This window comes from Rosa rugosa, chromosome 4, assembly GCF_958449725.1.
Source record: "Rosa rugosa chromosome 4, drRosRugo1.1, whole genome shotgun sequence".
NCBI lineage: Eukaryota > Viridiplantae > Streptophyta > Magnoliopsida > Rosales > Rosaceae > Rosa > Rosa rugosa.
The window spans coordinates 15,481,225-15,508,367 of record NC_084823.1 but is presented as its reverse complement, the minus strand read 5'-3'; the positions used below and the strand labels follow the sequence as shown (position 1 = coordinate 15,508,367).

Sequence of the window (27,143 nt, the reverse complement as noted above, 5' to 3'; positions counted from 1 at the left end):
ATACTTTGAATATACAATCACACATATGCATGCAAAATTTATCATATGACGTGGGCCTCCCCACTTTCTGATCCAATTTTTTTAAGGGCTATAGGGCTAAATGAAAGGGTATATTTAGCCCTTAACTTTTTACTTTAGCCCTCAAAAATGGTTCTTTAACCCTTAACTATTTGAGTTGGACATGAATTGAGTCAAATTTTAGCAATTTGGCCCTTTAACCCTTTGGGTTGGAGAAGGCCCAAGTCTCCTCAAATCGACGTGCTAAGTGATGACTATGGTTACGCTGATGAGTGGTACAAAGCTAAGTGCCAGCCTATTGCTCATTGAAATTTCCAGGTTGAAATGATTTCTTAGTGTAAGCCTGGCCACAGAGTTGAACAAGAAGGATTCAGATTTGAGACCAGCTTAGGGATACACCACAAGGAGAAGGCAGAGTAAGAGGCGTGTAAAATTGCTAGCGAAGTAGAGAAAGCCGCTGGTGACAGATCCGATCGGATTGAGATCTAGGAAGAGTGGACAAAACCACTAGAAAGCCGGACGAGTCTAGTGAAATTGTGAAGAAAAAAAAAAAGAAAAAAAGCCTTGTTTTTGGACTCATCTATTCCTTGGTCAATTATAACCATCTGGGCCTCCATGCAGTTTTTGACACATTCACCAAACAATCTTTAATAAAACTTTTTTTTTATTGGGAAGTTAGGTTAGTAACTCACACACCCATGCAGTGGTATCCCAGCACCTGCACCATCATTGCAGTGAAAGCCAGACTAATCCACTGCATCGTAGACGCACGAACTCAAAGGGTCCCTCAAATCTACTGGCCACAATATGAAACTGAGATTCGAACGTTAGACCTGGAAGTTCCAGACTAGGCAGTTCGACCAGCACACATCTTTAATAAAATTTGGAGGAGTGATTAAAAAATATATTTGAAAAAAAAAAAAGCAAGAGGGGGTTTAGAATTTGTAGATGCCATTTCATCTCAAAGGGACTCATTTTCTATACGTGTCAAAATCAGGGCTAGAAGACTAAATTGGTGTAGCAATGAAGTGTTGCAGGAGACAATCTCTCCTCTCTTTAAAAATCTCTCTCTCTTCCTAGAACTCCCCCCTAAACCTAAAAGTCTCTCTCTCTCTCTCACTCCCTTCCCTCCTTTAAAGAAAGAAAGAGAGAAGGTTTACGTTTTGTCTGCTAAAACCCTAGTCCCCAAATCCGTGACACACGGCCAGACACCAAAAGACAAACCCACTCCCCACCAGTAATCAATGCCTGCAAACAAAAAAAACAAAAACAAAAACAAAAACAAAAAACCCCTAAATTAAAAAAACCCTAAACCAAATTCCCTCATCACTTTCCAAAACCCTCCAAACCCTCAAAAACCCCTTCTTCTTCTTCTTCTTCTTCTTCACCCAGAACCCAAAATAACCATCTGGGTCTTCTCTGAAATGCTTAGAAGTGATGCAGAAGCTGCTTCGCATAAGCCCATCAGGCCCCATTCTATGCACTCACGTTAACAAGCCTCCTCCTCGTCCTTCTTCTTCTACTCTCTCCTCTCTTGCTCGAGCTTTCAAGAACCCAACTTCCCAAATGCACACAGCTTCCGCCTTCCGCGGCCTCGCCGCCACCGTTTACAACAAGCCCACTTCCGGCAACGTCCCCTCCTCCTCCTCCTCCTCCCGCTTCAGCTGCACCCTCTGCCGCTGCTCCTCCAACAAGGCCCCGCTCCGGGCTTGGCCTCTGCTTAAAGACGCCGCCTTTTCTGGGTACCGGCCGGCGTGGCTTCACTCCGGCTCAGATGGGTCCTTTTCCGTTTCGGCCGCCGCGGAGGCTTCCAAGGGTTTGGAACCAGAGGACAGTGTAGATAAGGGTTTGGAGGAAGGAGAGGCCGGAAAGAGTTCCGAGGAGAAGGTGAGTAAGTTTAGTAGCAGTAGTAGTAGTAGTACTAGGAGGCAGAGGACTTCCGGTGGCGGCGGCTCAGTGGTGGCCGGAAATCCGGACTTGTTGGCTATTCCGGGTGTGGGGCCAAGGAACTTGAGGAAGCTGGTGGAGAAGGGTATTGGTGGAGTTGCTGAGCTCAAGCAGTTGTATAGAGATAAGGTAATGTGTCTTGTACCCATTTTTAAGCTACAATGTGTTGTTTAAGCATTGGTATATGTGTGGATTTGTGGCGAAGATTGTTTTGTTTGAGTGTAGAGGGAATGGTTTTTGTTGGTTGAGAATGACTATATCTGCGGCGTAATTTGTGATTGCTATAATGATTTGACTCTAATCCAACTTTGGGGTGGAATTTGGCCAAAGACAAGGCTCTAATCGAAGATTATAGGCGTGGACTACTAATTGTATTTTCTGTAGTTTGATGGATTTCATTCTTTCTGTTCCCAACTCAGTGAGCCCGAGTGAATTCTAGTAGATAAGTCAAACTTTGCTGATTAGTTGTGATTAATGAGTAGATGTAGAACAAGTTAATGCAGTACTGCTTCAGAAAGTGAAAATTAAACGATGTTTTGTTACTCAATATGAAAAAGTTCTGTCTTTCAGTATATAACTGTTAAAATTATAATGACATTGATTCTTGGGCTTCTGCTTGCAGTTCTTTGGAAAATCTAATGAGAGGATGGTTGAGTACTTACAAAGTTCTGTAGGAATCATCCACAAAAACCATGCTGAGAGTATAACGAGTTATATTAAAGATAGTGTTGATGAGGAGTTGAAGGATGATAGTTCGAGCTCAGGAGGGAAGTCAGCCCAGAAGAAACGACTTACTTTCTGTGTTGAGGGAAATATCAGCGTGGGAAAGTCAACCTTTCTCAAGGAAATAGCAAACACTACGCTTGAGCTACAAGATCTTGTTGAGGTGGTTCAAGAACCTATTGACAAGTGGCAGGATATTGGACCTGACCATTTTAACATATTGAATGCTTTCTATGCTGAGCCACATCGGTATGCCTATACCTTCCAGAATTATGTTTTCGTTACAAGAGTGATGCAAGAGAGAGAGTCCTCTGGTAGTATCAAGCCCCTGAGGTTGATGGAAAGGAGTGTTTTCAGTGACAGGATGGTAAGTATCTTGTTATTTGTCAGTTCCCTTCACTTTGTCTGCTAAAATGAGATAATACTGCATGCCTAGAATAGAATGTGTTCTGTGGTTGTATAATATATGGATAGTTATATATATATATACTGTTGGCTCTAGATCTGGGGGGTTAACTGAAATACTTGTTGACTCAAAATTACAACTATTTGTTTCCACCCTTGGATCTAAGCCAACGGTAATTTACCAAAGTTTCTCTGGTCAGTAACTGATCAAGAGAAAAGTACTTACATATGCGCATATACTATGTGATGATATACTATCCTCTTCCAAGACCGGACAAAAAACACAACTTTTCTCCCAAGAGAACTCTAGAATGTCATAACACAACAGCCAATTTGATGGAATTGAAACTATGCAGTTCTTTTGTTTTCCTTTTTTGTTGAACTGAATGATACCGCAACTTAAAAGTTACAAGGCTGATGTATTTGTTACATTATGAAGGTTTTCGTACGAGCTGTCCATGAAGCTAAGTGGATGAATGAGATGGAGATCAGCATATATGACTCCTGGTTTGACCCTGTTGTATCAAGCTTGCCTGGGCTTATTCCTGATGCTTTCATATATCTTAGAGCAAGTCCTGATACTTGTCACAAAAGAATGATGCAACGCCACAGAGCAGAAGAAGGTGGAGTGAGCCTAGAGTATCTCCGGGACTTGCATGAAAAGCATGAAAGTTGGCTTTTCCCCTCCGAAAGCGGCAATCATGGGGTATTGTCTGTCAGTCAGGTTCCTTTACATATGGATACCTCCTTACCTCCTGATATTAGAGACCGTGTGTTCTATTTGGAGGGTGATCATATGCATTCAAGTATTCAAAAGGTATCATTTTTACATTGATCTTTATGACCTTTTTTAATCTCATCTTCATGAGAAAAGAGCTGATTTTACTTTGGAATGAGCAGGTTCCTGCTTTGGTTCTTGACTGTGAGCCGAACATTGATTTCAAGAAAGATATTGAAGCAAAGATGCAGTAAGATAACTATCCTTATTAATTTTTCGTGTGACTGGTTATGATTTCGATGACTTTGTATGGAAATGTTCTTTGTCGTTTTGTGTCTCATATATTTGCATTTGTTTTGAGGCCTCTTTGGGATGCTGCTATAGATATGCCTCAATATTGCATTACTTCTGTAGTGCTGTATACTATTGACAGTTAAATTTGATAATCTCTCTTATTCATTTTATGTCCATGAATAATCTAAGTTGCAAGCCTCTATTTATTAGTTTTACTCTAGTCCTGTAATGCGACTGTATGCTTGGTTCAGCTGTTATATAATGAGTTAGTTACTGTACATATGCTGATTGTAAATCTTGTAATCATGGTACATGTTTAATCTTGGAAATGATAATTACCTGAAACCTTGAAATGAAATCTGATAAAACTGTTTTGTCTTTTGCGATCTTCAACCTGTGAGTTCTGGTTTTTGGCTCTGATAAGTGGACTTCAGTGAGCAAATGAGAGTTCTAACTAGAGTTTCACATTCTTGCCGAAGAAATTAGGAGATTGCTAATTTTTAAGAACTGTCTGCTGAAGTCTGCTAGAACAATAGTTCTCTGCAGCCTTGATGGGTTGTTTTGGTACTTACATCATTACAAGATATTAATATTGATTTGCATGATTGTTTATTTACTAGATTAATAGTTACTGTGATGATTAATCTAGTCATGTTCATTAATTGTGACTTTATATATTCGTGGTTTTGCAAATTTGATGAAGGTATGCACGTCAAGTATCAGAGTTTTTTGAATTTGTGAAGAAAAAGCAAGACATTCCATCTGCAAAAGGTAGTGAAGAAGCTAAGAAGACTAGCCAGCCACAAATATTGCTGCCTCAAAATGAATTATGGTCTCCTGATAAGCCTTTCCCTCAGTCAGCCCTCAAATCTTTGGACTTCCGACGAGCTATATCCATGATGTCTGGCTAGTGCATCTGATTCCTCTGGTTTCTCTGTCCTCTAAGCCTTACGCAGATACATGTCATGATTCTCGAGTCATCTCATTTTGTTTCATTTGTATCTGGGTGATGATGTGTTCAGATCTTTTATGTATGTAAAAAAAAAGTTAAAAGTTTCTAACCCCTAGAGATGGTAGAGCAAGTTGTATGATTGTTGAAGATTCTGAACTCGGTGTTTAGTTTCTGTGAAGCTTTGTTTCAATTGAATGTATTCACTGTCATCAGCAGTGAGATGCTTCGTCTATCATTCTACCACTTCTTCGCATCTTTATTTAATATTTTGCGTTCGGAAAAGGAGTATATGATCTTTCAGTCATTGACAGAACCTAGAAGAAAGGTTTATCATCTGATTATATGTAAATGCATAATGTTCTGAAACAGAAACCAATTGTTGAGCAAAGAACTGTTACGAGTAAAAGAGGATCTTACTTATGGTGCTGTTACAGTAACTATTCGTAGTGTAACACTTCTAACAACCGATTGAGAAGGGGCAGGTAAAAACTATATGAAATGCAAAGCTTCATAACTTAAACTCGGGAAATCAAAAATGCAGAAGACTGGAATACATTGAGGTTCGTGTAAAACAATGTAGAATCAATAAAATTGAAACAAAGGTGATAGGCCTAAAACAATATAATTTTTTTTTTTTAAATAAAAAATAAAAATTTCAAAAAAAAAGGAGGAACGGAACGACGCCGCTTTGGTAATGTAAGAAATCTTTTGCTGCTGTAGACCACAAAACCCTGAACCCCTATGCCTCTATTCTCAGTTCATCCTTGTTAACCCAGCAAAAACCCTTGAACCATTTTGACCCAACAACCCTTCGACCACGCAACCCATCTCCGGCGACCCCATGAAAGAGCCGCCGGCTGCCTCCGAAGTCAGGTATATAATTTCCATATACTCAATCTGGGGTTTTTCTTGGATTTTGATTTAGTACAATTTGGGAGCTAAAGACCCATCAATTCATTTTCTTTTGATTTCTGGACCAGAAGAGCATGAGCACATTGAAGTTATTGGACAAAGCTTTTGATCTGTCTCCACTGTGACAGAAGAAACAAACCTGTAAGTTGTAAAGCTGTTAACTTTTTCATCTGCTTTGAAAAGAAATGGTTTTTGGAACTTATGAATTGAACTATTGAACTGCCAAGTACTATAGTTTTGTATGATTGATCATGGTACACTCATGTTTCAAGTTTTCAACTTTGCATAGTCTATTTTTCTAATCTCTGGTGAAATTAGTGGGGGCAGTGTTTATGGTTTATTTTCACTCTTGAAAAGCGTAAGAGTGGTATGTGTGATGTTATACAGTTGTATTAGTGTTGAAGTAACCCGGACGAGGAGTTTGTGTTACTTAATCAACAAAAACGCAATCTGATTTGTCTTTCATTTACTTTTACTGATAATTTGCGCAGATACAGATGCCTTGCTTTCATGTTAGTGCATCATAAGTACTGAATTTGTACAGTTACGGTTATTAGTGTGCTAGATAAGCAAAAGAAGGTGTAATAAGAATATGCGCTTTTGATACCCTTACCCCTAATTTTGCAGGTGAAGTACCGGCTTCTTTCTCAAATTGATGAGATAGTAATCTTTCTGGAGTATAAAATTGAGTCTCTGACTAGCCGCTTATTCCGAGACTCATGTTGCAGATTTGGGCAAAACCATGCGATCAGGTCTTGCTTACCATGTTACATTCAGAAGACACATTCATAGTGTATGCCATCATCTTATCCTCATTTCATCCCAAAGGAACTTTTTGCATCCCAAATCCAGAGATTCATACCTAAGACATGGAAAGAAGGTATCAAACAGCTCGAGAAACCATTATCTATTTTAGAGCCGAGTTTACCAGTTGGTGATTCTATGATAGATTCTCTTCTTGCATCCATCAAGACTTATGCACGTGAAGGACGTCTATCAGAAGCATTCAAAGGCCTGTCTCTTATTAAGCTACATGCCTCTTCTAGTACGTCTTGTGATGCAGTCTTACATTCCATCTCTTCTCTTCTTTTCTCGTGCACCAACCATAAATCATTCTCACAGGGTAAACAGCTTCACGCACACATTATCAGATTGGGTCTTGAACAACACCCCATTTTGGTCCCCAAGCTTGTCACATTTTATTCGAGCTTTAATTCTCATGTTGATGCTCATATTGTCGTTGAGAATTCCAATATATTGCATCCTCTACCTTGGAATTTGCTCATCTCTTCATATGTTAAAAATGAACTTCTGGACGAGGCTCTCGCTACCTATGAACAAATGGTCAATAAGGGTATTAGACCGGATTTTTTTACTTATCCATCTGTTCTCAAGGCTTGTGGTGAGAAGTTGGATATAGGTTTTGGGAAGGAGGTGCATAAGTCCATTGATGCTAGTTGTCAGGAGTGGAATTTGTTTGTGCATAATTCATTGGTCTCCATGTACGGAAAGTTTGGGCTTGTGGATGTTGCTCGTCAGTTGTTTGACATAATGCCCCAAAGGGATATAATTTCTTGGAATTCAATGATCTCGTGTTATGCCTCCAAAGGTATGTGGAATGAAGCATTTGAACTGTTTGGAAAATTGCAGATGGAGGGTACTGAAGTAAGTATTATAACTTGGAATACCATAGCTGGAGGTTGCTTGAGAACAGGAAATATAAAGGGTGCTCTGGAGTTGCTTTCTCAAATGAGAGTTGGTGGTATTAAACTGGACTCGGTGGCATTTACTGTTGGGCTCAGTGCTTCTTCCCACATTGGAGCTATTAAGTTAGGGAAGGAGATGCATGGTTCTGCAATTCGTACTTGTTGTGATGGGTATGACAATGTCAGAAATGCATTAATTACAATGTATTCCAGGTGCAAAGATCTAAGTCATGCCTATACTTTGTTTGAATCGATAGGAGATAGGAGTATAGTCACTTGGAACTCCATGATTTCTGGTTATTCCCACATGGATCGAGCGGAGGAAGCTTCATTCATATTTAGGGAGATGTTGTGTTCTGGAATTGAACCCAATTACGTTACAATTGCCAGCGTCCTGCCGCTTTGTGCTCGGGTAGCAAATCTTCAACATGGGAAGGAATTTCACTGCTACATTACAAAACGTGTTGTGTTCGATGATTATTTATTGCTGTGGAATGCTCTTGTGGACATGTATGCCAGATCAGGCAGGGTTATAGAAGCTAAAAGAGTATTTGATTCAATGAATAAGAAGGATGAGGTAACTTATACTTCCATGATTGCAGGATATGGAGTACAGGGTGAGGGAAAAGCTGCATTGAAGTTATTTGAAGAGATGAATAGTTTAAACATCCAACCAGATCATGTAACCATGGTTTCCATTTTATCAGCATGTAGCCATTCAGGACTTGTAATCCAAGGCCAAATTCTATTCGAAAGGATGGTGAGTATGTATGGTATAACTCCCGATTTGGAGCACTATGCTTGCATGGTTGATCTCTATGGGAGGGCTGGTCTATTACATAATGCAAAAGATATTATCAAAAGGATGCCTTACAAGCCAACTTCTGCCATGTGGGCCACTCTGATTGGAGCTTGCAGGATCCATGGAAATACAGAGATAGGGGAATGGGCAGCTGAGATGCTATTACAAATGAGACCTGAGAATTCTGGGTACTATGTGTTAATTGCTAACATGTATGCTGCTGCTGGTAGTTGGAACAACCTAGCTAGAGTGAGGACTTTCATGAGGGACTTGGGTGTAAGGAAGGCTCCTGGCTGCGCTTGGGTTGACGTGGGTGATGGATTCTCCCTCTTTTTGGTGGGGGACACCACAAATCAGCTGAGAAATGAAATTTACCTTTTGTTGGATGGATTAAATGAGCTAATGAAAGATGCTGATTATATTAGAGAGGATTTTAGTTCAGATTATGAAGTTTTTGAGTAGAATGGAAATAGGAGCTTATAAAGGTACACTCAACGAAGGATTGTTAACATATTTTTTGTCAATTGATTGCAAATTTGTTTACACAGTAGTATTAATGTGTAAATACCCTTGGAGACGCATGTTTGTTTCCAAAAATATTCTGCAATGGATCACCGAAAGCTGGTTTCACTGAGAATGTTTATCAGATTCATACTCGAGCTTAACCAATTGTTTTGATGGCTATTGCCAAAACTGCTTTGAGAGGGAAAAAAAAGCTGTTCCTCAACTATCAAAGCATTACTCTTGTGTTCCATATTCCTAGTATATGTAGATGCGCCTGTCTAGCAGAGCTTCTTAAGTTTATCAGGATTCTGTAGAGTCCCCATACATAATTTGATGGAATATTATCTATTTGTAAGTTCCTCTGCAGCCCGACTTATATTGTTTGGCGGAATCTTGTTCTTGCTTTCAATAAAACATCCTCTGCCTTCTTCTTGGGAGGCACCTCACCCTATTATGCTTCAGTTAATTCCACCAGTTTCTCAAATTCTGCAAACCCCAATGCAGAGGCTTCCATCTTTCAGGTCCTAACAGTCAAAGCAGGTATACAATTTTTTGGGTGGAGACTCAGTCCTCACCTCTAGAATTGTAGTACGTACTTTTGTAGTATCGTAATAAGGAAATCACCAATATCTCGATTGACATTTTGAAAAGTTTGAAATCGAGGGAAAGATGACCGAGCATTGAAACATACAGTGGGTTGATAATTAACTTGGGGACTATTTTACCAGTAAACTAAAAGAACACTATCCAAAGATGGTCTGAACTGAAATGATTATGGTAAAAATAAAATTATGAATACAATGTCTGTAATATTTACACACATTTACATTTATGTATACATTTCCCTTTTAGCATGGACTTTGCATAACTCATTTTGCTATAAATTAAATTTATTTTCACCCAACACGATGCTGATCTCCCGATGCATCTAACTAATCTATTAAAAACGAAAGAAAAGGAAAACCTTGAGAATTTGCCACCAGAGTTTACAATCCTTTTCCATGCTCCTGCTCCTGCAGGCCACCATTTATATCTAAATTTATATCATATCCCTAGATCAAATGATGGAGCACTGTCAAGGATAGGATTTTCTGGGTTTAACTGACTCATCTGTGGCTTCTGCACCAGCAATTCTGATTTCTGCTTAAGAAGAATTGTAGCTTGTGCTTCCAATGCGTCAAGATCAAGGCCCTCATAAAACTGATCATCATAAAGCATGTCCCCATGTGCATCACTGTGCTGCATATTTCTGCCTGCAGCCTCTGATTGCAACGAGAATTCTAGCTCCAAGTTGACAGCAGGAATAGATCTTGAATGATGAAAACTCGATTTTCTTTTTCGACTTTCAATATCTCTTTCATATCCTGGAGAAACACCAGTTGTAAAAGGTCTGGCTTCAGAGTTCCAATTCTTATGGTAAGACTTTGAATCTATTCCAATTGGCAGATTTGTAGAGTCGCTTTGAGGAGTCTGAAGAGAGAGAGATGTTTTTCCACCAGAACTTCCAGTTTCCGGTGTCCTAGTTATCGTTGCCACAGAATTGGGAGAAAATGTAGCTGAACTGCTTGGCTGCCTCTCCATGGGTGATTGGGTGAGCAATGAACGCCTGTTGCAAGGGCACTAGTTATATTTCTTGACATTTTAGAAATAAAACCAGAGCTCAGAGGACATGCATCCATGTAACATAATCATGCAGGTTATATGAGAAGTAAAATGGCAAAAAATTATGAACCAACTAAATCTAAGAAACCAAATTGACGGCATACTTCAGGCAAAATGTATGAAGGAGAAGGGCAACGTAATACATGTGTCAGGCCACCTTTCCTCTTATTTCATCTTGGAACCTAGATAACTTTTTGATACAAACGCCAGCTTAACTAACCGAAGAAAAGAATATCTTTTAATTGAACCTCAATATAGCTGGATAGCTATAATGTATCTCAACTAAAGTGACGACTATGATAATCTATTCGCATGAGAGAGAGAGAGAGAGAGAGAGAGAGAGAGACCTGTACACTGCCATCATGTCAATTCCACTGGTTGCAGCCTGAGTACTTGCAGCCGTAGAATTTATCCTGTCATCTATGAAACTATCATTTGAATAGTTGTCTGGTTCATCTTCTTCATCATCAGATATATCCTCTGAAGATACCCTAAGCAATTCAGTGAAGTAACATAATTTCAGATATTACTTTCATGAAAAGCTTCATCTTATTTATCCACAAATGAAATTATTTATAAATGGGAAATTATGCAAATTTACAAAAAAAAAAAAAAAAGGTTTAGCTACATGTTATATAATATAGCATAAAAGTATGCCCATACTCAGCTTCCTCGTCGATGAATTCCCTCACATCATTAACCGACTTCTTTGCACTTATTTTGGTACCTATAAACAACAGGTACCGTGTATGAGTAATTGGGTCAGATAAGCATCAATCCTATAAACCAGAATAAGTATCAATCCTATCCAATAGTTTTACAAAACTTCCATTCAGAGAGAGGGATCACTAAATCTAGCCACTCTAAGCATCAGGACTTCAAAAGTAGAAACGATAAAGAAATAAACAATCCATTGAATAGACAAAGAACAAGTCTAGATGCATCTCAATTAATATTCAAGATACCTCTAAGATGCTTGGTAGGAAGAGTAGTACTTATAAAAGATCTGATCAGGTTTGCTCTTGGGACATCATTGGTTGTCATGCTTTCCTGATTCCTACTTTTCCAATGATCCCCAACTTTGCGCAACCTTTTAAACTTGCGTGTCTGTTTCACACTCTGCGACTTGTCTCCAGAACCTATACACCAATCTTTGCTACAGCTACTGTTTGTAAGGTCTGCTAAAACAGTTTGGCCTCTGTCAATAACCGGTGACGTGGAGGTAGATTCATTTATACTGGCAGTACTCCTATTGTGCAAGGGAGATTGAATTTCAATATCAGTAGGAAAAAGAGACACATTTCTTTCACATGCACTGGTATCCATATCAGTGGCTTTTCCATTTTTCCCAGGACTTGAAGACTTCGATATCAGTTCCGTAGGTAATGGGGCAGGCGAAACAGCATCAGGAACTACATACTTATTTATGGTATCTAATATTCCTGCATCATTTACATGTATGTCAACATAAATCTAATACCAGGGCAAGTCATCAAAATTTGAATTGAGATAAAATCTTACTAATTGCAGGTAAGAATACCAACCACTATTATTGATAGGTGACTCTGGAACAACTCCACTTTTGATCAAATTAGTAAGCCTTGGACTAAGCTCACCATCTCTGAAAAGGTTGTCGTCTTCATCAGCCAGCAATGTCGGTGCCTTGCTTTTCAGAACATCAGGCGTCTCACAAGCACTATCTCCATTTGGAAAGTTTCCTTTGAGAATTGGCTTTTGAGGATTCTCTTCATCCCCATTGATTGTTGTCTCCATCCAGGTTTCAGAGTCGCACAATCTAGACCAAGGTGGTGTATCATTCCTTATATATGCTATCTGAGCCATTTCTGGATCCCCATTAGCTCCAGCTCGAGTAGTTACTTCCGTTTGTTCTTCATCTGATGTTCTTACATGGCAAGAACTTTGCTTCAAACGATCCAACTTACCACTGCTTGCACTTGTAAACTTGGAATTTGGTATACTTTTGCCATGAAGAATAGGGACAGATATGATAAGGACCTTTCCAGAAGCATCAACATCAACAACATCTGAACCAAAGAGAAAAGAGTGACCAGAAGGATTTTCATCAGATAAATCATGGTCGCTATGCTTCTCCTTGGTTTCCAATGTCCCAGTAGTTTGTAGTTCGAAATCCAGTACTATTTCCTGTGATTGTTTCTTTGAACCATCAAGATTCAGCAAATCTGCAATAAAATATTTGAAGATTTAAATGGACGCGAAGCAAATTGATCAAAGAAAAAGAAAGTAATTAGTTGCTTTGTTCTGATGTTAAACATGAATATGCGTGTATATGTCGTATCAGTTCTATGTCAGGATAATAGACCAGGAAATAGCTAGAAGAAATGCTCTTCTAGTACAAGTAAAGGTCTGAACGTGTTCATTGAATTCTATGAACTTTACCCTACTATAAAAAAGTATCTTTCCTTGGTACTGAACTACTGATCTGCAATGATCTGAATAATTTCTTAAAATATTCTTCTCAGACAATTCTTTTGACCTACCTTCTCTGTTGTCACGCTGTTCGACAGTGTCAACTGCTAAGCAATCCTCTGAACAGACCTCATCCTGATAGCATTAAGCAATACATAAGTAAAGACAATAAAATACAACAAGAGAAAATCTCAACCAAATTCATGGAATCAACCTCGATGAGGGAAATTTTTCTGTCACTGGAAAAGGATAATCCTTGCAAAGATTGCATTGTATCAATTAGCATTGTTGTTCGAGGCGAGTGCATTACTTTATACACTCTTGAGGGATAGGTTTGGAAGTGAGGAAAGGCAATAAGAGATGGTTTCCATGTTACGTCATGTGACTGGAAATACTTGGCAACTAAACTAGTCTCAGCAACAGTTAATTTGTCTATAGTAACAGGTGTCTGAATATCATTATCATCTTTGACTTTCTTTCCAGGACGAACGAATTGTTCAATTGAAAACTCAACATACTGGACTTCAGGTTTGAAAATGTGAGGGATCTACAAGAAAAACAACACAATCAATAGGTTTAAAAGGTAACAGTACAGTATCATAGCAATATAATGATGCAGTCTTTCTTAGAAATCCCACCATCCTCGGGCTAGAATGAAAATTGAAGCTATTTATTCCCCCATTTCGCATGTGTTTGCTCACATTCTTGCTGTTTGTTAGCTTCCGCTTGTAACCTTTCAACTCTGATCCTTCACAGGCTAAAACTAGTAGGATTCGTCAAGGATTTATTACAATATTAATATGCATTGAACACAGATAAAAAGGGAATGAATTGGAATAAAGAAAAACATATATAGGAACTTGGTGAGAGTGGGAGAACAAAGAAGCCATTGCATTGAATAAGATGCAGATTACTTAAGATGCGTTTCTCAAGAAAAGGATATCAACTCGTCCATCATGCTTCCTTCCAGTTCTCCCCATGCGTTGAATCATCCTCAATGGTGATACATTTGCATCAAAGCATATAACAAGATCAACTTCCATTATATCCAAACCTTCTTCGCCAATTGATGTCGCAACAATGACATTGTATCCACCAGCACGAAATTTCTGTGGGAGAATTTAGTTAGCCAAAGCCAGGTGCTTGGGAAAGACAATGAAGAGAAGCATAGTTACCTCCAACACAGCTTGTTGAACTTTTTGTGACTGGCCTTTTAATATTTTCCCTGTTAGAAACTATAGTCAATAGAATTCACAAACAGGAAACCATATCAAATATAATTTTTAGGCAACTATTGAAGCCCAAAAGCTTAAGCTATTAGGGAATGGGTCAGCAATGTATATCAAGCTAAGCAATGTATATGAAGCTAACTCCCTCCCTTACTTGCAAAATGCAGCCGTATCTGACAGGTGCACAGGCAGACAAATGCAGATAGAGTAAAAAAAAAAAAACAAATATAGGTGCAGCCTTACCCAGCACCTTGCACACCAATAAATATGCATGAAAGGGTATTGGAGGTTTTTAAACTCAGATATTCATACAATCAGACTGCTGATAAATGCAACTACTGGAGCCCAAAAACTAAAGCTAGGGAACACATCAACAATGTATGTCAAGCTAACAGTAATTATCAGCTACCAAAACATCAATGATTTTGGTATGGACTTACTGATAAAAACACGGATTACCACACTCTAACCCACCCATCCACTTGAAATATTGCTGTCTATACATTGACCAGTTTTCCTTACTATTTTTCATTTTTTGCTCGAATGGGGGATTGGAAGTTCTGAACTCAGAAACCCTTACGACCAGAGCTCTTATAACATGTTAGGTAACTACTGGAGCCCAAATGCCCAAGTTATTCAGGAAAGAGCCAGCAGTTGATATCGAGATAATAATGAATATTGGCTACCCAGTGGATTATAGTTTAGACTAACATGGATAACTCCAAGCTATCCCACCCATCTACACCCATCTACCCGCACATGTTTGTGTGATTATGTCTATATGTTGATTTTCCATAGATAAATAAAGTTCTGTTTCACAATCATTTCACATGTTCCCATAGAAACTATTGAATTTACCATCAAGTATTCTGTAGCCCTGCATGACTATGTAATATTGGGGTAGCTGATCCCAAATAGTACATGAAATTTCAATGACTTCAACAAATTAAAATGCAAAACTTTCATTTTCTTCAATATCTAGTTTAAAATAGCACCAATAATCACTTCATGTAACAACAATTGCATTTTTATTATATGTATCTATCTCTGCTTAAAGTTTTACTTAAAGAACAAAGTAAAGAATGAGCTTCAAACCTGAACTCTGACCAATAAACTCGGTAGCTCTAACTAAATTCCCAATGTTTGCCAATGCATCCATTATCTCCCTGCATGTTTCCATCATTATATCCAGGAATTCTTTTCTTCTTTTTTTTAATTATATATATAACATGTAAAAATAAGAAAATAAAAATAAAAGCATCATAACTCTATTGAACACAAAGTATTTTGTTGCACCTGACACTTCCCCTGAAGTTTGAGAAAATCATAACCCTCGAGTTTTGTGGATCTTTTGTTTCTGCAATCAGATATATAACTATCAGTCACATTGAGCTAACAACACTTTCATGTATACAAGTTCAAAATTAACAGGCTGATCTTCCCCAAGAGGCTCACATTCATGGGAAGGTTTGGAACCCAGTTATTATAGACTATTCGTATAAATCAACTTCTCAGAAATTTTGGTCAATCATTATCAATAAATATAACTCACATTCTGAAAAAAAAAAAAAAAAAATCACTGTAACTTCAGTGCATTCAACTGATGAATTCTTCATCTATCAGGAAAGTTAAAATACAACCTACTTAATTTTAGATTTTGGGATTCCAGTTCTGAATGCACAATGCAAGAACTAAACTACTTCCTTATGCAATAGTAAGACGCCTTTGATGAAAATTTACAATAAAATCAAGATAACAGGCTACATACTGAAATGATCAAGCAATACTTCTAACATTTTGGATAACTTGGGACTCGGACCACCATGAGACAGACTTTGCTGCATCCTTAGCTTTGCTTTATGAACATCTTCACTTCTACTCATATACTTGGCAAAAAACCTGGAAAAGAAAATTTAAGCATGAGCAACTTGACGATCTTGAACTGCTAGTTGAACACTTGAACAGCTTCCATACCATGTTATCAGCATATAAAATATAATAGACATAGTAGTAATGTCTTCACAAGAGAAGTTATGCCACTCAACTCAAATTTCCAATAGTGCAGTTCTATTCATGGAGTCAAAATACCATCATCATAAGAGAGTGGAGGATTTGCCTTTCACCTAAATGTATTTAAACAGAAGAATTCATATTACAAAATGATTTGCCTTGAGATTTGTTGAAGTCAGATTCATTTGGAACTGTCTGATTCCCAGAAAATTAAACAGTGGTCCCTCTTATAAAGAATAGCTTGTGACAACATTTGTGAACTGCATTCCTAACAATTCAATTCTGCTATAAAGTGGTTCTCTTTTCTGCTTGAAAAGCTGATTTCTATCGAATTTTGTTGCTGATTGCTTTAAATATTGCTCTTAGCTTTGATATAGACTGCAGAGATCGGTGGAGACTGGATACTTCTTTTTTTATGCACTTTTTTTTTATATAGAATGAAAGTTTGTGTTTTATATAAGAAAAGCAAGTAAATAAGACGGGTGCTAAATGTATTGACAAAACTTTAACAAGAAAGTCAAAATTATGACAGTCCCACATCAAATAATCAGCTCAACAGATTGACAAGTTCCTAACCAGAAGAGTCGTATGATGGTTCCACATTGAATATGCAGGCATGGTTATTGGACTTTATGGATGACGTGATAAAGACGGTGAAGGATAGTGCACAAGGACATACCCCTTTTTTAACTTTTCTTCAAGCATGTCATATGCTGGTCTTATTCCATGGCTTGATAATAGCTTAAGAATGTGGTAACCTGTAAGAAGAACTCCATACCAACCTTCAATTTCCCCATACTTAAATTGGGGGAAGTCTGGAGGAGGTGCTAGACGAAATTTCTCCCTAAACCTAAGTAACTCGCCTGGGCTCCACTGTAAGAATCTCCGAAATGGAAGATATTATTAAATAAACCCACAGATGTGATTGGATCACTGAAGTATTAGTAAATAAATAAACACATACATAAGGCGGTAAAGCCTAAATATAAACAAAAATTGGTAATTTATAGAAAGGCTTATATGTTAGTTAAATCTAGAGGAACATCTGAGGCACAGCTTGTTCAATATTTTCTCAAAGCCAAAATAACTTGTATTAAGACTTTCACCAAAACCAGCAAAGTGCAACCAACAATGAATAAATCCTGATCTGCATGCCAAACTCTGACCAAATTACTCATAATTCACAGAAAACAAAAACTTTAGATTGGCTAATAATAGTATATTATAGCATAATCAAGGTGTGGATGCATTTAAGCAAAATCAAGGGGTAGATGCATTATATGTATTCAGCAGTCGGTCCATAACGTAACCAAACTATAAAGAAAAGATTCCACCCAGCAAGACTAAGGAAACATTAGACTCTTAAATTATACTTAACCATACCGTTTGAGCGTCTCTATTTGGGAGAACTCCAGCCGCACTAAGCCTGGTTAAATATGGTCGTATTGCATCATATATCTTATTACTTATCTCCACAGCATCTTGACCCATTGCCACCTAGAAGTATTGCAATCAAATTTTTTTTTTTTTATTTCTGTACACAAACATTATTCTGTAAACACAGATTACCGTACATACCTTAATCAACTCTACCTCCCTGTTGTGAACATAAGGGCTGACATCAGCATCATTTTCTTCACGGTATTCAAGTGATGATATACACAAGTTATCAATAATTTGCTGAACAGTCTGCTGCTTAGCTGTAGGATTGCATGTGAGTTGTAAATAAAATTTAATGTTATTATAAAAATGCATAGAAACTCAGTAGAAAATAGTTACTTACATCCTGGTGTTGCGGTCAAAGCTAAAATTCTCAGTGGCACTTGTGCCGCCATTAACTAAAAGTTTAAATACCATTAGTATCTTCTGCTTTAATAGCAATTAACACTGAACCAACAGTTGTGTAGGTAGCCATAATAAGATAATAACAGACAAGAATACCATTCACAAAGAATAAAATATTTGGAAAGAAGAATCAAACATAATTGATAGATCATAAAGTAATAGAACATACCTCACGAACTGCAACACTAGAAGCATAGTTCCCTAATGCTCGGTGAGCTTCATCAATCACCAAGCATACCAAATATTCGACTGAGCATGTTCCTGCAACGAAGTACCTCTAAGCAAAATCCAGTGACGATAGAACTTTCTCAAAAGACAAACAAACACACCCTAAACTCTCTCTCTCTTAACTCTCTCTCTCTCTCTCTCTCTCTCTCTCTCTCTCTCTCCTCTCTCTCTCTCTCTGCCAGATTCCACATCTCCAGCTGACAGACAGCTCAAGTGGCCTGTGTATTAAAGGTTGTTCTTCCCGGAATAAAGTATTAAATGGATTGGGAATCCACTTCACAAATCTTTAGCAACCTGCTTGAGCAGCTGCCCAGCCACTCGAGTAGAAAAGTGTCCAAAGTTGAACATTCTGACAAAGAAATGTTCTATATATATATATATTGGGGTCTGGACATAAACACCACTGGCATAGTTTTCTCATGGGGAAATAATAAAAATAAATGTTGACCATTCTATAAGTATAAACTGGGCTCTGGATATAAACTAAGACTTCTCATTTAGATTAGAAACAAAGACTTCACTAAAATTTAAACTACAATCAATTTCCAGCAGTGGACAAAAAGTCACCTAAACAAGGGAAGAGAAAATATCTATCCTAAAAACGTTATGACGCAGCAAAATATGCAGCAAATTCAATCTGAAAACCTGCAGCTCCCTCTTCCTACACCAATTGAACAGTACTAGCTTCCATTTATATGCCTTTTCACTCTTCTCTAGTACAACATTAGACCTAGAACACAACTTCTCATGGAGGTTTTGTATTGCAACAAGTGAAAAATCTCACATTCGACCAACTTATCTTAAAAAAACTGCTAGTGTATGGATTCGGAATTACTCACCAGACTGAATGTCCTTCTCCAGCACTTGTGGAGTAACAAAGAAAACTCGTTTAGTTTTCCAAAAGCATGCTCTTTTTGTAGGACTTATCTGACCTGTCATATCAATTGTCCATTCCTGCAATCAGTTTGATCAAAATCATCTCATAAACATTCTCAAATATATGTATTAAGCGGAGATTTGTTATAAATAAAGGTTCTTACTTGTGGTATTCCTACAATATTATGGCATGCTTCTATTTGTTGTGTAACAAGTGGTCGAGAAGGAGCAGCAAAGACTATCTTTCCTGTAGTGGAAAGAACAATGTTAATATTCCATAATTCACAAAATAAACTCAAGACGTCAAAATACAGAAAACTGAAATTTATGAAGCTTCATGTAACTCAATCAAGAACCAATAAAACCCAAAGTACTTCTTGACTAAAAGAACAAAAAAATAAAATAAAAAATTGTTTCAAGAAGAATTCAAGATCAAGACCATCACATGAGTTACTATGATATTATGTGAACAAAAACAAATGTGAGTTCATTTGGACGAGACCAAGACCAAATGTGATAGCGAGACCTTCACATAACTTGCTATAATTTGACTAAGACCAACACTACCCAAGTCCCTAACCTATTTTGTGAAGTGTCTATTTCACTAATTCCAAGATATCCAAACTCAAGCTCTAGGATATTGATAACTAGGTGATGCAGGAGCTTGAACATTGATTAGTTGGGCACAGAAGATTGCACATTAATTAGTTAGGCTTCCTGATGGCTCATTTGGATGAGATTTGGTGCAACATATATAAGGAAAGGCCATGTATAAAAGAAAACAGAGCTGAATGGCTTTTACACCAGTCATGGTAGCATAAATGTTTGGAAGAAGCAAGAATTATACATTAAGAGGACAACGAACACTAAGCATTAAGGTATACATCTTCCTAAGCAATCACATGTAGAAAGAGAAAGACCTTTTTATGTAATCAGACCCTCAAAAAGCTTACGAAAACTGTATGTTGATCTCTGAAGTCTAAAGTCTGAACAAGATAAAGTATCACTGCTACCAAGTCCTTTCAAACAAGGTTTAGCATTTTTAAATACAAGGAAAAATAAATCTAAGGAAATAGAGAATTAGGAAACCAAGATCGAAGAATCAAGACTGAATCAACTCAAAGGCCGGTACAGAAAATCTAGAACTTACCAAAACACCACATACCTAATACCTTATCAAAACTCAAGGAAACTGGGTTAAAACACAAAACTCTTAGATATGGCTAATTTTTCAAGATTGTGTTGTTCTGGTCACATCTTGTCATCCATATGCCAATGTTCTTTACTTACATTTGCGTAATGATACTGTTTATAGCCTTCATGGCTTTTCACAAACTGCTACTTTCAGTAACTAAATTAAGGCATAAGCCATGCAAAGCTTGACAATCAAAGATCCTCAGAGGTTCTTTAGTCATCAGAAACATAGGCTGCACTACTAGGTTTCACAGGCCTCTTGTTGATGGTTCTGAACTCCTCATCAACATCTATATATAGTCATCCTCGAGCTACAAGTAGCTTAATAAAACATACAACTCCAGCTGATAAGCACTTCACAAAATACTAGCTTCAATTCGTGCTCCTTATTCATTTCTAGTAGCTCTCAGCAATGTCTTTGCCCTTTTGCGAGACACCTATCCATCAAACGTATTCCACTACCTTAAAACCTAACCGCCAAATAATCAATCATCCAATGCTGTTGAGGTTCACACAAATGCTACATCTAACCGCATCACATTACATACGATAAACAAACAAGAGCACAAGAATAGTAGCCACATAAGCAGTTGATTAAGAAGCAGTGTGCGAGTAAACTCACCATCAGGGAACCATCTGAAGTAGTTATACATAACAACTGCAGCAATAAGCGTCTTCCCGAGTCCGGTTGGCAATGCCACCAGCGTATTCGAAAAAAGTGCTGTCTTGGTGATAGCAAATTGATAGTCACGCCCCGGAAAATTAACTGCATTGATCAGAACAACCAAAATTCAGGAAATAAATACTAATAGCTCAATCTGTATAGTTCATAACACCACCAAATTCTAGAGAAATTCAACCAAAATCTCAATCTATTCGAAACATCCACACACTCAAATTTGGTTCAACCAGAACTAAACCTAATAAGAACAAGCCTACCCAGTTCCTTAAAACCCCAAAATTTACAAACTTTCACATATTGATGAATTTGAACCTGGGTACATCCAAGTGTTGGCTTTTTCGGCGTCAATTTGAACACGGGACACTCTCTCATCGCCGCAGTCTCGAATTTCGGGGTGAGGCTTTGGGGCGGGCTTCCCAATGAACCTATCGAGAGTGGTCTGCCGTGAAGTACTGGGCTTGTTGTTGAAGGTTGGAGGAAACGGTGGTTTCTGAATTGGGGGAGGAGGGGTAAAATGGGAATTGGAGGGATTTGCGGTGGTCTGGGTGACGACGTCGACGGCTCTGGCAGCTGCTTCCCAATCGAAATCGTCGTCTTCTTCGTCGTCGAATATGTGGTGAGGATCGGTGGAGGTCATTGAGGTAGCTGTGACTGAAATGCGGGTGGCTGTGGGCTTGTGAATAAACCCTTTTGAGAAATGGCGGCAAATATGAAGAAGAATGCCTCGTCTTTTCAGTTTCAATATTTCCAAAAAAAAAAAATTATTAAAAAAAAATTGTGCTAATAGATGATTTTTCAGTTGAAAATGTAATTGAATATGCATTTCAGCAAGCAGTACAATAATAACTTGCTCGTAAGGGCTGTCATAAAAAGTCATCATATAAAACGCACAAAATAAGTATACCCAAATTGAGTAATCCACAATTGAGGTAGTCACTTCCTCAACCGGATTAGAAACCAACTCAAGTGAACCAAGAAGCTCACAAGCAATGTTATATCACAAATTATATTTTTCAATTTCTAACTGTCTTTTTGAGAAACCCTAAAGTCGGCTCTCCCGTTCTCTTAAAAATCGATCACGTCCATTGGGCTCCAGCCTCGCTGATGTTTTGCGGTTGGCTGTCGGACGGGGTGTGTTGATGCTATTGCTCGGATGGTTTATCCAGAAGGTTCTGTGCTCCTAGTCTTGGCATGGTGGTCTTGGCAGGGGTCTCTGGTGCTATGTTCCTGAGCGTAGTGGTTATGTGTGTGGGATGCCGATTTGTGGCGAAGCAAGATCATGGTGGGATGAGATTGGTGACTGCGGGTCGTGGCAGATCAGATTCGTGGTGGGGCGAGATCGAGATGCCGCGGCTCGTGGTGGCGGCGTGGGTTGACGTAAATCGGTGCAGCTTGGGTCGAGATGGCGTGGTCTAGGCGGCGCAGGGGAGACGTTGATCGGAGTGGCGTCGGTCGTGTACGATGTGGTCAGGTGGCACAAATCTGGTTTTTCCGGTATTGTGCTACGGCTGAGTGAGGGCGACAAGGGCTGGGCCATGTCAGGCCAGTTTTGTTGGGCTTTGAGCTGGGCTTTTGGGGCTATTTTGGGCTATTATGGTTTTTAAATAGTTTTGCTGTTTAATTCCAATAATTCCCTATTTTTTTAGGGAGCTATACCTGTTTAGTTCCTTATTAGGTGCTCATAGTTGTAGTTTTAGGTGGTTTTGGCTTGCAGATTATAATGTTTCTTTTTACATCTTGATAATCGAAGTTTTTGACGCACCGCGATTGACTGCATTGGCAAAGGAAGTTTTCATACAAAATTATCTCTTTATAGGGTAATGTTGTAGTTTGTTAGGCTCCTTACTTTTGGGAGCTTCAAGTCTTAAGTGAATAGTGCATGATTCCCGTTTTTGGGAAATTTGTATGTGTCATTCTGGCCTGCGATTTTAATGAAATCTTCATTTACTCCAAAAAAAAAAAAAAAAAAGGAAGCTCACAATCATCCACCACTTCCTCCATTGAATCTTTCACATCAACATTCTCTTCCATCTCTTCCTTTGAAGAATTAGGTTTCTCGACCACCTCAAGATCCCCAGCAACAGGCTCCAACGATTCAGATTTCACCTCCACAACAAGAGGTTTCACCACTGTTTCCTTTTCCTCAAGCATTTTCACAAACCTCTTGCTACCCTTAATATTAGTCTGAGGCATCACCACAACTGCATCAACATTTCCCATTTTAATTTTATTCTTGAAACCTTTAGGGCGTCCCAATTTCTTCTTCTTGAGATAAATAACGTACCAATCTACCACGCTCCTGAGGAATAGAAAGGGCTATCTCCTCCGCTCCACAGGTAGCTCCAGTGTAGGGAGTGCCAAAAATTTCTTCCCCATACGGATCGAAGCTACATCTGCCATGCGCTTATGCCCGCTAAGCTCCACCACCGTCTTTCCATACGCTGGTGCTAATAGATAATAGAAATTATTATTATTATTATTTTTATATGATAGGACAACAAACTGAAACTAAAACCAATAATAGAAAATCCTTGATTGATGTATGGAGGATGGTACTCTTTTTTACTTGCTATGATCAGACAGGATTTTTTTATATCAATGATAATTCATATTTTTTTTATCAGAAATATAAATTCATTAATAATGGAAAAAAAAATTAAAATTAAAAATAAAAACTGCACATGCGACTAGTCGACTAGAGTACCAAAACCCCTTTCAAAAAAAAAAAAAAAAAACTAGCCACCAATTGATTCACCCTCTTACGGTGGCGGCTAACCGTTACGCCGCCCAGCTGCAGCTATGCTGCCCCCAACGCCCCACCTCCTACTCTCTAGCCCGAACCATCCACGCCCACATGATCGCTTCCGGCTTCCACCCACGTGGCCATATCCTCAACCGTTTGATCGACGTCTACTGCAAATCTTCAAATCTTCGTTACGCACTCCACCTGTTCGACCAAATTCCCAACCCGGACATCGTCGCCAGAACTACTCTGGTCTCGGCATATTCCGGCGTCGGGGACGTCACGTTGGCCCGGAGAGTCTTCAGTGAAACTCCGCTCAGCATGAGAGACACTGTCAGCTACAATGCCATGATCGCAGGCTACTCTCATAACAGGGACGGCAATGCCGCCGTTGAGCTGTTTCGGGAAATGAGGCGAGGTGGTTTTCGGCCCGATGAGTTTACCTTCACCAGTGTGCTGAGTGGTCTGGCGCTTATAGTGGAGGAGGAGAAGCAATGCCAGCAGCTGCATTGCGCAATTGTTAAGTCTGGAGCGTCGTTGGCCACTTCGGTGTCGAATGCGTTGGTGTCTGTGTATGTTAAGTGTGCTTCTTCGCCGTTGGTGTTGTCATCTTCGTCGTCGGTGGTGGCTGCAGCGAGGAAGGTGTTTGATGAAATGCCTAAGAGAGATGAGCTGTCGTGGACGACTATGATCACTGGCTATGTGAGAAATGAGGACCTTGATGGAGCTAGGCAGTTGCTTGATGGGATGGATGAAAAATTGGAAGTGGCGTGGAATGCGATGATTTCGGGTTATGTGCATCATGGTTTTTGTGATGAAGCATTGAAATTGTTTAGGGAAATGCATTTAATGGGGATTCGCCAGGATGAGTTTACGTACACGAGTGTTATCAGTGCTTGTGCTAACAATGGCTTATTTAAGCATGGGAAGCAACTGCATGCTTACATACTAAGATCTGAAGCGAAACCGACTGTGGACTTTTCTTTATCTGTGAATAATGCATTAGTGACACTATACTTTAGGTGCGGTAAAATTGATGAAGCACGATATATTTTTAATAATATGTCCATCAGAGATCTTGTTTCTTGGAATGCAATATTGTCAGGGTACGTGAGTGCAGGGCGCATCCAGGAAGCAAAATCCTTTTTTGAGGAAATGCCGGAAAGGAGTGGTCTAACTTGGACTGTAATAATATCAGGTTTAGCTCAAAATGGATTTGGGGAAGAAGCTATGAAGCTATTTAACCAAATGAGATCAGATGGTTTTAAACCCTGTGATTATGCATTTGCTGGAGTTATTACGTCTTGTGCTGCTCTGGGGGCACTGGAGCATGGACGCCAGCTCCATGCTCAACTAATATGCTTGGGGCATGATTCAAGTCTTTCAGTTGGAAATTCACTTATCACAATGTATGCGAGATGTGGGGTTGTAGATGATGCTGACTGTGTGTTCCTTACAATGCCTTATATTGATTCCGTGTCGTGGAATGCTATGATCGCAGCTCTGGCACAACATGGATATGGTGTCCAAGCAATAAGACTTTTCGAACAGATGTTGGGGGAAGATATACTCCCAGATAGAATAACTTTCCTCACTATTCTCTCAGCTTGTAGTCATGCTGGTTTAGTTAAAGAAGGACGCCATTATTTTCGTTTGATGCATGACTCTTATGGTATTGCCCCTGGTGAAGATCATTATGCTCGTATGATTGATTTGTTGTGCCGATCTGGGGAGTTGACAGAGGCCAAGGACTTAATCAAATCAATGCCTTTTGAACCAGGTGCACCAATATGGGAGGCTATCCTAGCTGGTTGCCGGACTCATGGGAATATGGATTTAGGTATTCAAGCTGCAGAACGACTCTTTGAGCTGGTGCCCCAGCATGATGGAACCTATGTACTTTTGTCGAACTTGTATGCTGCTTTAGGCCATTGGGATGATGTGGCTAAGGTGCGAACACTAATGAGGGAGCGAGGGGTGAAGAAAGAACCTGGTTGTAGTTGGATTGACGTTGAAAATATGGTCCATGTCTTCATGGTTGGTGATACTCTGCACCCTGAGGTACATGAGGTGTACAAGTATCTAGAGCAACTTGTTCTTAAAATGAGGAAGTTAGGATATGTTCCTGACACAAAGTTTGCGTTGCATGATATGGAATCTGAGCATAAAGAGAATTCCTTGTCTACTCACAGTGAGAAGCTTGCAGTTGCGTTTGGGATCATGAAGCTTCCACTTGGAGCCACAATCAGAGTTTTTAAGAATCTTAGGATTTGTGGGGATTGCCATAATGCATTTAAGTTTATGTCAAGAGTGGTCGGGAGAGAAATAGTTGTGAGAGACGCCAAGAGGTTTCATCATTTTAGGAACGGCGAATGCTCTTGTGGAAATTACTGGTAGCTGTAGTGTAATGGAATTATTCTTATTATTTTCCATTTTTTCCTTGGCATGTTGTTATGAATGGACCAAGCTTTAAAGCCAAATGAAGAAGCTTATACAGTGGTGTTTTGTTCTGCTTCGCACAGAGGTTTAAATTTGAAATGGTGAAGTGTATGCATAAGAAGTGAGGGCCATGCATAAGAAGTATATGATAGAAGGATATGAGTCCCTGTAAAATTAGCAGATTTGTTTGTAGTTGTTGAAGGAATTAAATACATTGGTCAGAGATTTAACCAACTTAGACTGGTGCTGATCTCGTCCTCAGTGAGACGGTAGCCGAGTGTAAAGAATAAAAGGCTTAATGGTTCAGGCTCAAGCAAGAGCAAGGTCAGTGCCTATCAACTTAATTTATCATTTATTGATCAATAAACTCAATCCATGTATGGTTATATCATGTTAACCAATTTTAATTGCATTTATATTCTTCATAGGTCGCATAAAAATGAGATGGATCTTCTTCCGTATTTCCAATGATGGGGAAGATATGGAAACCAGGTCTGGAAGTTGGAGGAAGGTAAAGGGCTATACTATGACCAATTTACTTGCAGTTCTCTCCAGGCTTTTCATATTCATTGCCGGTGCTAGGGGTTGCCAACTTTCCTTGATTCATGGATTGGGGGACCTGAACTACATGTAACATTACCAAATTGAACTTAAACGTATTTCCTTTTTGGCTTTTCTTGGTTTTGAACTAGATTATTTAGCTTTGCAACTCAGAATTTCCTTTCTTTTTGGTAAGACTTATTCAAATATTTTCACTAGGCCTTCGAACTCACAGAACCCATCAAGTACATAGCCTTGACCAATAT

The 27,143-nt window shown here is 38.9% G+C and overlaps 4 protein-coding genes across 4 annotated transcripts; 3 read left to right on the top strand and 1 right to left on the bottom strand.

The window, feature by feature from the left end:
• The first annotated feature begins 1,182 nt into the window (after nucleotides 1–1,182).
• Nucleotides 1,183–5,292, top strand: LOC133744080 (uncharacterized). Its single transcript, XM_062172214.1, has 5 exons — nucleotides 1,183–2,094; nucleotides 2,588–3,055; nucleotides 3,533–3,910; nucleotides 3,994–4,061; nucleotides 4,809–5,292. The coding sequence occupies exons 1-5, from the start codon at nucleotides 1,456–1,458 to the stop codon at nucleotides 5,014–5,016; spliced, it is 1,761 nt and encodes a 586-aa protein (XP_062028198.1). The 5' UTR covers nucleotides 1,183–1,455; the 3' UTR covers nucleotides 5,017–5,292.
• Nucleotides 5,293–6,602: 1,310 nt separating this feature from the next.
• LOC133742787 (pentatricopeptide repeat-containing protein At1g71490) lies at nucleotides 6,603–9,427 on the top strand. The gene has a single exon (XM_062170464.1). It carries the CDS (start codon nucleotides 6,765–6,767, stop codon nucleotides 8,937–8,939), a length of 2,175 nt encoding a protein of 724 aa, XP_062026448.1. The 5' UTR covers nucleotides 6,603–6,764; the 3' UTR covers nucleotides 8,940–9,427.
• A 326-nt stretch (nucleotides 9,428–9,753) lies between these two features.
• Nucleotides 9,754–21,841, bottom strand: LOC133742786 (DEAD-box ATP-dependent RNA helicase FANCM). Its single transcript, XM_062170463.1, has 22 exons — nucleotides 21,468–21,841; nucleotides 21,096–21,239; nucleotides 19,444–19,526; nucleotides 19,243–19,357; nucleotides 18,345–18,436; nucleotides 18,114–18,168; nucleotides 17,909–18,030; nucleotides 17,714–17,827; nucleotides 17,010–17,203; nucleotides 16,089–16,219; nucleotides 15,617–15,677; nucleotides 15,416–15,486; nucleotides 14,267–14,316; nucleotides 14,035–14,200; nucleotides 13,730–13,857; nucleotides 13,306–13,638; nucleotides 13,163–13,226; nucleotides 12,188–12,844; nucleotides 11,609–12,085; nucleotides 11,307–11,370; nucleotides 10,991–11,134; nucleotides 9,754–10,587 (listed from the first exon to the last, which is right to left on the bottom strand). Exons 1-22 carry the CDS (start codon nucleotides 21,790–21,792, stop codon nucleotides 10,026–10,028), a joined length of 4,152 nt encoding a protein of 1,383 aa, XP_062026447.1. The 5' UTR covers nucleotides 21,793–21,841; the 3' UTR covers nucleotides 9,754–10,025.
• A 2,022-nt stretch (nucleotides 21,842–23,863) lies between these two features.
• LOC133742788 (pentatricopeptide repeat-containing protein At1g25360-like) lies at nucleotides 23,864–26,390 on the top strand. The gene has a single exon (XM_062170465.1). The coding sequence runs from the start codon at nucleotides 24,010–24,012 to the stop codon at nucleotides 26,293–26,295; it is 2,286 nt and encodes a 761-aa protein (XP_062026449.1). The 5' UTR covers nucleotides 23,864–24,009; the 3' UTR covers nucleotides 26,296–26,390.
• Nucleotides 26,391–27,143: the final 753 nt, after the last annotated feature.

Bases quoted from the DNA above. Each gene is read 5' to 3' on its own strand.
- LOC133744080 (XM_062172214.1), top strand. From the start codon at position 1,456: ATGCAGAAGCTGCTTCGCATAAGCCCATCAGGCCCCATTCTATGCACT. The intron at 3,911-3,993 runs GTATCATTTTTA...TGGAATGAGCAG, and splicing joins TGCATTCAAGTATTCAAAAG to GTTCCTGCTTTGGTTCTTGA. The intron at 4,062-4,808 runs GTAAGATAACTA...AATTTGATGAAG, and splicing joins GATATTGAAGCAAAGATGCA to GTATGCACGTCAAGTATCAG.
- LOC133742787 (XM_062170464.1), top strand. From the start codon at position 6,765: ATGCCATCATCTTATCCTCATTTCATCCCAAAGGAACTTTTTGCATCC.
- LOC133742786 (XM_062170463.1), bottom strand. From the start codon at position 21,792: ATGACCTCCACCGATCCTCACCACATATTCGACGACGAAGAAGACGAC. The intron at 18,437-19,242 runs GTGAGTAATTCC...ACTTCGTTGCAG, and splicing joins GGAGAAGGACATTCAGTCTG to GAACATGCTCAGTCGAATAT. The intron at 12,086-12,187 runs GTTGGTATTCTT...TAAATGATGCAG, and splicing joins GTCACCTATCAATAATAGTG to GAATATTAGATACCATAAAT.
- LOC133742788 (XM_062170465.1), top strand. From the start codon at position 24,010: ATGATCGCTTCCGGCTTCCACCCACGTGGCCATATCCTCAACCGTTTG.